Source organism: Passer domesticus, chromosome 5 (assembly GCF_036417665.1).
Source record: "Passer domesticus isolate bPasDom1 chromosome 5, bPasDom1.hap1, whole genome shotgun sequence".
NCBI lineage: Eukaryota > Metazoa > Chordata > Aves > Passeriformes > Passeridae > Passer > Passer domesticus.
The window spans coordinates 39,649,347-39,657,750 of NC_087478.1; the positions used below are offsets into that span (position 1 = coordinate 39,649,347).

The 8,404-nt window shown below is 46.1% G+C and overlaps 1 protein-coding gene across 1 annotated transcript in view; it reads left to right on the plus strand.

Annotated features, from left to right (window-relative positions):
• LRRIQ1 (leucine rich repeats and IQ motif containing 1) overlaps positions 1-5,048 on the plus strand; it is a 111,048-nt gene extending 106,000 nt beyond the window's left edge. The window contains exon 28 of the mRNA XM_064419642.1: positions 4,974-5,048. Coding sequence (XP_064275712.1) covers positions 4,974-5,004 — 31 coding nt within the window. The 3' untranslated portion in view covers positions 5,005-5,048. The remainder of the gene's footprint in view (positions 1-4,973) is intronic.
• The last annotated feature ends 3,356 nt before the right edge of the window (positions 5,049-8,404 follow it).

The window sequence follows — 8,404 nt, forward strand, 5'->3', positions numbered from 1 at the left end:
TCGTATTTGAACAGATATACAAACAGCCAATGTGTAGCACTGACATTGTTTTGGTGCAGGGTGTTAGTGTTACATTTTGACCGAGTAAATCGCTATCTTTAATTATTAATAATCCTATTATCCGCACATGCATTCATTAAAGGTGTGTCCACTGTACAGTGTTTGCATTTCTAAAAACTTTGCCACAGGTGGCATCCAAATCTGGCCTGAGACACGTGACTGCAAAACTGTCTCTTGGTCTTTCATTACAATAGTTAAAAGTACTACGAGGAATATATTGGATTAATATCTCTTTGATTTTCATTTCGGATTCTCATAACAGCGATATATGTTTATGAAGGCACAGTCTTTCCTTGATACATATTAAAATTCCTTCTATTAGCATTCATGGAAGCCAGACTAATATTGTGGGATACTGTGCAATCTTAATTGTCAGAAAAACACATATGAAAAGTAGCTATTACCACATAGCCCCAAAAAAGCAGGAATAGAACTCTTAATTATATTATAAAATATTGAATTGCCTGATGTTACATCTGAGTTCCAAGCAGTTTGTACTTAGCTATATTAGCTGGATAAAAAAAAAAGCAACTCCCAGCAACTTGGGGTTTTAATGTTTTGTTTATTTTTTTCCACAGTCATAACTGAAAAATTAACTAATTTTTTATAGCAGTTGTGAAATAGTTGTATTTGAATGTTAATCTGTGTCAGTCACTGCTGTTTTAGAGCCTGTGTGAGAAATATATATATACACATTCATATACACTTTCATACATAGTTTTGCATATACTTTCATATATCTATATAGATATGAGATTGGGATGTCAACTGGTCACAGATGCAGGAATGGGACGCCTCTCTTCTCACACAAAGTCAGAAAAATATGCCAAGTCTGGGGAAGGAGGCAGGTATGGCCTGCAAGTAGCAGTATACATAAGGCAGGGTTGGGTCTTGGGGACAACTGGTCTCCTGGTTTTCAAGGTAGACGATGAGGAAATGTTGACCACATGCCCATGGCTACATCCTGAAGGCACTTTCTGGTGCCAAGTTGTGCTGAACTTTGGTTAGCAATAAAATAGCTGTTGGAGAGATGTTAATGAAGTTCCATGACGCCAAATGAACAGAGATCTGAAGAGATTTTTACTGGAAATATTGACTAACTTCGCCAGGCTGACCATCCTTACAAGGACTGGAAGTTGAAATTCATGACACTATGAGCTACACTGTTATTTACAGGTCATTTAGACAAGTGGATTGTCCTTTATGGTCACTTTCTCCATTATTTTGGTGACAGATGCTGACACCACAGGTTAGTACCTAACTAGCTGTCAAAGACTAGCATTTGTTCCTCCCCTGGTCTTCATACCAATGTTAAATAGATTTGTTTGGAGTTAGTAACCTTTTCTTAATTTCATAGTTGATTGATTGCTACTGATATAGCGTGCTTTTTTTCCCCGTTCAACATTAAATAAGCCAAATACCTAGGAAGATATAAAATTACATCTGACTGAAATGCAATTGATAGCTCTTTAGCAATAAAACAGGTAAGAGCATTTTATGTGGGTAACAATAAATGCCGATTTCACCAAGTTAAGAAGTGATAATAAACACGTTTGTTAATAGCTAAGGGTCGGATTTTCTTTATTCCAAACTTACTCATTTGTTAAATTACACTTGTACAAAGGAACAGGAAGTTAGCAATTTTTTTTTTTTTTTTTATGAGGCACTACTTCAATCCTGAATGCAAGTAAGCAGTACCAAATAGCTGAGCCACAGCCAAGGTGTTCCACATACATCCTGAGATGGAAGACAGCTTTTCAGGAGAGAATGCTATAGCTAGTTAAATTCTGATACCGGATAAATGCCTGCTTCATATCGGCACAATTTTCTGAGCTTGTGAGCAGTAATCTGAAAAAAGAAAGTACACAAATAAAATGGGCTGTATATTCCTGCTACATTCCAATCATGAGATGAGATCTGTCCTGTCCAAATAGTGTGGGTTTTGTCACCATTACCGGGAGGGGAAGGTTCGAGAGGTTATTCATTGCAAGAACACAGGTCAGCCGTAGGCTTGGCTCGTGTGTCTAATCCGTTGCTATTCGTGTGGTTGAATACAGTTCTCCAACAGTTTTTCTTTCAATGAGGGTGTCCTGTACAAGAAAAAAAGGATTGTTGCGGGATTAGCACGGCTAGGAGATAAGAGAACAAAAATATCGGCCTCGCAGTCTCAAGAAGTGTCAGTTTCTGGTGGCTTTTTCTCTCCCCTCGCAGTTTAGGTTCTAGTTTGCAGGTTCTGTGAGAGGTGCGGCCGGTGCCAGCTCGGAGCGGCTGCGTGCGCCCCGCTCCGGAGCGGCACCGAGGGAACCCGGACAGGTCCTGGCTTCCCTTCCTCGAGCCGCAGCTTCAGTGCCCAGCGCGGGGCCAGACCCATGGGTTTCTATGCGACATTTGGCCAAAAACAATTTTTTTTTTTAAAAGCATCAAACAAAACAAAACAAAAACAATTGCAAAGAGCTGCATTTTACACAGCCCCTTCACGTTTATGCCGTTTGCATTCGCATTTAATTTCAGGTAATGACTCGGGAAGTTGTTGCTTTTCATGTAATGCGCAGTCTGGCCGTGTGCCGGGTTGAGCTCAGAGCCTCGGCCAGGGCGATGTGGGAAGGACTTGCCCCTGCTCAGGAGAGGTGCGCTGGATGTGGTGGCAAATGGTCGAAGTGAGGGATTTGCTTTCACCTGGTGGGCACCTCTTGCCCTGAGAACAGGAGGCAAGGCAAAGATTTAAGCTTACGCAGTTTTGCTTGATTACTTGATAACATTAAACATTTTGTGCCTTGCCACAGCATAAATGCAAACAGAAATAAGAGAATTTCCTGCTGGGTCATGTCATCTCGCTGCCCATCGCTGTCTGATACAGTCTAGAAAGAGCCAGCACACAAACGGACTAGGAAAAATGTCTCTCATGGTGACTGACATATGCCGGGTATGGGTTTTGTCAGGAAAAGTGAAATATTTCGAGGCAATTTGTAATACAGTGGATTAATTTGGATTGCCCGGGGTAGAAACAAAAAGAAGACTGTCTCTAACCAAATGCTGGGGGCTGGCTTTATTTGCCAATATCAATATTTGTGTGGAAAGCTTAAAATATTATGTTTTTCCAAGAGCTGAAGTTTTTAAGGTGGGGGGGAGCGGGGAGGGGGTGGTGGAAGGAGGAGAAGGAGGCCCGTGGATGAAATATTAGCGCCATATCGGTTAACCACTAAGTTCTTTTTCGTATCCATCTAGGCGTTTCTGGTAAGAAGGGCAGATCTAAAGGCTCGGGGATAGATGCTCCTTAATGCAGGCTAGCGTTTCAAAAGATACAGGCAGCTCTCAGCAAATGACAAAATAAGGCTGAAGCTGTACAGAGGCGGTGCTGAAAGACCGGGATAAAATTGCCCTGTGGCTTTCAGCATCGTTGAATTACACGTTTTTAATCGCATCTAGCATACATCGCATTGGAAGAAAAAAAAAAGGCAAAAAAAGCAAGGGTTCTTTCAAACGAGGTAGCCTTGAAAACCGGCAGTCCTTGTCAGAGCAGCTCAATGCATCCATTTGTTAGTACCTCCAACTTGAACAGGGATCTATTTCTTAGACCCTGCCCCTTCTGTCTCACACCTTCCTTTACCTTCGTGCTTAGAAACCACAATGTCGACCCATATTTCATGCCTTAGAAGAAATCAATTCATCTAGAGATGACAAGGCAGCCCCCCACGCACTCTCCAGGCCTCTCGGTACATTCAGAGCCTCGGGTCGCTCCGGTAATGTAGCCCTTATATTTTCGGGGTGATCCCAGTACCAAACTGCCGTCAGGGAAGGCTGGGTAACTTGCAAAGGACGGCTTTCCTTTTTATTTGCTCCCTTGCGTGGGTACGCTAATGCTCAGTGTCCTACAGCGTGGGTTGGCGATAGGAGAGCGAAAGGGGTAATTTAGAATTGTTCACTACAAACTCGCTGTCAGCTCCTTTGGGGGTCGGCCCGCTCCTTGGGAATAAATTCCAGGGGTAAGGGTGGGAGCAGAAGCAAATGTTCACCCGTAAAAACCTAATAAAGTGCTTTTTCACGTCAAGATTTTTCTTCTAAGGCGTCTGTTTCTGTGATATGAAGAACGATGTTTGTCTTTTGCCTTGGGAATATGTCTATAATTTGTTGGAAAGCTTGGCAGAGGGGGAAGGGACGAGGATTTGGCTTCTGAAGGGCCGCTCCGGCTGCTGGAGCCCGGCTCGGCCGGAGCCGCCAGAAGCTTTGTCCCCCGGTAAGGGCGGGGGGACAGCCGCCTCCTCCGGGCTGCAGACAGAGCAGCTCTGTGCTTGCCTTACCTAACATCCCGAGCAGAAGCCAGATATCCTGCTCTTAGTCGAAGTGCGGCGTAGGGGGGAAGTGGAGGGGAATAAATACATATATCGGACCGGAGAAGCACCTTGAGGAGCAAACCTCTTCTGTGCGGTGGTGCCAAACTGCACGGGGCTTTGAGTCCCACGACCCAACTTTCAAATCCTTTCTAAACTTGATAAAGGGCTACAATAGCAGTCCGATGAAGCATAGATTAAATTCGTGTAGGATTTGTTTTTATAACGCATATGTAAGTAGGATTCATTATAATTTGAACTAGATCAAGATAAGAGATTAATGCTTTTATACAGCATCTCTGCTGAGATTTCCTATGGGTCTAAGATTACATCAACACACTAAATATTATCTCATTCAATTTTGAGTTAAAAAGAGGAAAAAAAGGGGGAAAAAAAGAAAAAAGGAAAAATGTTTAGGAAGCGTCACTATCTGTTGCAAGAAGAAAATTGTCGAGGTTTGTCCAGCCCTAACAGTAATCAGCAATCCTGCTTCCCTAACGGGGTAGCTTTCCCTTTCACCAAGTTTCTTGCCTGTCCCCTGAATATGCCTTTGAGGCGCATGGAATCTTCATTTTATCTGTGCAGGTGTCATACGGGATGCCTCCCGAGCAGCTGAGGTACTGTCAAAGCGCCAAACTGCAGGAACCGTGAAATGGTTGCTGTCGTTACGTTCGGGCTGTTTTGTGGACTAGACCGGGAAACGTCTGAACCTCGAGCCTGGCTGGGAAAGTGGGAAAGGCTCCAGGCTCGGGCCCAGCCTAATGAGAGGGGACACCACTTTCCCTGTGCGAGGTGAGAGGGGCTCCATAGACCCGTCCACTGCCCACGCAGAATTAACATTAAGTTGCCGAGTAGAAGTGCAGTCGATTTGCTCCTACGCTTTCACTGATCTCTGAACCTACAGATCCCAGGTTTCTGGTAAAGTCACTCCAAACAGTGTCAATTAAACATTTCCTCTCCGAACGGAAAATCTTAAAGCTATCCACGTACACCAGAACTGATTTGTGTTTGCTCAGGTGAACAAAACCTGCCTGCTAGGAAGAAAGTTCGTTAGAGGGGGCTTGGATTGGGACCTTTTGTAGCCTGGCTGCTGAAATCTGAAACACAGTCTTTATTTTCAAGGATTAAAATAGTGATGTTCCACGTAACACCAACCCCCCAGGAAAAAAAAAAGAAAGAAAGAAAGAAAGAAAGAAAGAAACAAACAAACAAAAAACCCCACCAAAACAAAAAACTCAAAAAAAAAACCCCACCAACAAAAGAAAAAAAAAAAAAGAGGAAATCCAACAGTCCCCAAAACTCAACTTCTTTCAAAATGTATGCACTTCTTCTTGCTGGCAATATGAATATTTCACATGATTCTTCTCACAAACAGGATGTCTGGAAAATTATTACCTAGTCAAGCTATGTTTTGGATTGTAACTTGCAATTCGCCGCATTCCACTGGGAGAGAGATATGGAACGAGTCGCAGAGTGTCTTTTTACACCTTTTTTTTTTTTTTTTTTTTTTTTTTTTTTTTTTTTTTTTCTTTTCTTCTGCACACCAGTGGCAGCACCGAGTGGCAGAGACCGAGAGGCTGATTTTTCAGAGGGTCTCCCTGGAGCCTACGCCCATCTCATGCAATAAAATCTCCGTGTCTGAGCACGAAATGAGCTCCTAGGTAAAGCCTCAGCAAACAAAACAGAAGGCTTGTGGAAATGCTGAACCATTTGAGCACCTGCTTTTCAAGACAGACAGTTCTCTTCGTGTTTCACACGCCCTCCCCCCTCCCCCCCGGCGGCTATTGGGGTGCTTGATCCTATTCAAGAAAACACGTACACTTCCCTTCTTCCCCTATAACCATCCCTCAGCCGCCCCTCGCTGCGGGGCCAGCCCTCCCGCGGGAACACCCAGCCCTTATCTTCATAGCTTCACCGTCCACTTCCCCAGACAGCTGGAGTGTGCGTATGTGGAAGGAATTGAATAATACCCCCAAAATTCGTTTAGCCGAGTCCCAGGTAGCGCGAATTTCCTCCCGTTCAATCCTTAAATAAATTTCGTGTTTTAACTCTTCTGGAGGGAAGAGAAGTGTTGGTGTAAAGAAATTAAAAAGCAAAAATCTTCTTTCTGTCCATAGTTAAAAACCATATTAGAAATGGGGAGGAGGGACGGGAGGGGATAGGGATTCCCGGACATTTGAAAGGGAGATCATCGCCCGTATTACTGCCGTTCTCACTTTATTTAAACAAACGCCAGGGTGTGAGGAGATGCCTTCAACATGCAGTAGCCCTGTTTCGGCTGGAAACTGCCATCACGAGCAGCAGCGACCGCGGACCCAGAAACGGAGGTCCGAACCGCAGTCACACACTTCTTTTCCCAAATTCTTTGACTGTTCGGCAGCGAGACTTTTGAAATACATGCGGGATCCTCTTTACTACGCTTGGTCTGTAACTTCTGATCTCAGGAAGGGAATGAATTCCAGGACGGCGGGAGTAAGGCAGCCTGCCGTCCCCGCGGGAGAGCCCAGCGGAACCGCCGAGGCTCCCGCGGTTGTGAGCGCCCGGCTCGTCCCGGCGGACAGGCTTCCCCCAAGGAGCTCCTATGCGCTGCAGGGGCGAGCTCCTTCACACCACCTCTGGTCACGAAACGTCTCTCCATCACACATAACACCCTTTCACAGAAGGTTTGGGAGATACTCCATCTCTGGAAACACAGCGGCACATCTGCATGCAGCTCTTAATAACGGGGCTGCCTGGCGGAGGGAGTAGGTCCCTGAAGAAAGATGCTTTTCAAAGCTGTCTCACCTCAGCACAGAATTTGTTTTCCCTTTGCCGCCTTCTCCCTCGGGATCTGTCCAACCCCTCTCAAATGGTTTTAGCCCGCTGAAGTCAGCTTTCTGTTTTCAAGCTTTTAAGGAGAACGAATGCCATACATGGCGCCAATTCTCCCCTAGGTTACATCTCTCCTTTCCTTTGAAGTCCGCTGTGTTGCACAGAAGTAAATGAGAGTAGAATCTGGTCCCTGGAGCTAACAGTGATGTGGAATCAATCTGATTTTTATTTATTTATTTATTGTTTCCTGTTGAGGAAGGACGGATTTTAAGACCCGGTTAGAGCCGGTATTGCGCTCTATATTTAATACTCAGATATTACAAATATATATATATATATTCATATATGTAAAAATTCGGCGTTAATCTCGGCGGGGAGACCTTCGCAAAGACGAGGTGATTAGGGAGAGGAGTCCCCGCTGCGGGGAAGATGCTGCAGGAGGGTCGTGTTTTCTCAGAGGAGCGGGGGTGAAGAGCACAGAGGACGCCGCAGCCTGTCCCCATCTCGGTCCCCAGACGAGGCCGGCGCTTCCACGGCCCCGCGGGTCAGCAGCCGCCGCCGGGGTGGCCCGATGCTCACGGGAAGGAAGGGCTGGAAGGGCTGCCGGGGTGCGGAGCAGCTCGGTGGGGAGCGAGGACTGCCGCCGCCGAGGCGGCTCCTCTGCGCCAGCGGGACACGCGCATCCCCGCGGAGGCAGCCGCGCTCCTCCAGCCTAGAAAGAGCCCTGCTGCTGCTGGCAGCTCTTGGGGGGGGTTTTATGTTCGTAGGAGATGCTCCTTGTCCTCAGCTTTCCTGGAGTTTAATAGTTGTCTTTAAAGAGGGACATTTATTGGGATAAAAGTCGATTGCAGTCTGCAAAAACTTTGCATGTGTCTTTCATTTAAAAGACATCCAGAGCTCCATTTTTTCCCTCTCCCTCTCTCTCCCCTCTCTGTCTTCCTCCCCTGCTCCCCCCCCCCTTTTTTTTTTTTTTGTCCTTTCCCCAAGGCATTTAGTGCTTTTAAGGCACAGTGATAAACACGCTGCCGAAGTGCCAGCACACGGAGATGCGGGGGGCAGGGAGAGGATCCGGAGAGTCCGGAGCGGGCGTTGTTCCAGAAGGTGCAAGGAGGAAACGTGTCGTTTTCCACGAGAAATCCGGGGACGGGAGCAGCCCTGGGAGCGGCCCCTGGGGCAGGCTCCCGCCTCTCTCCCGGGGCAGGCAG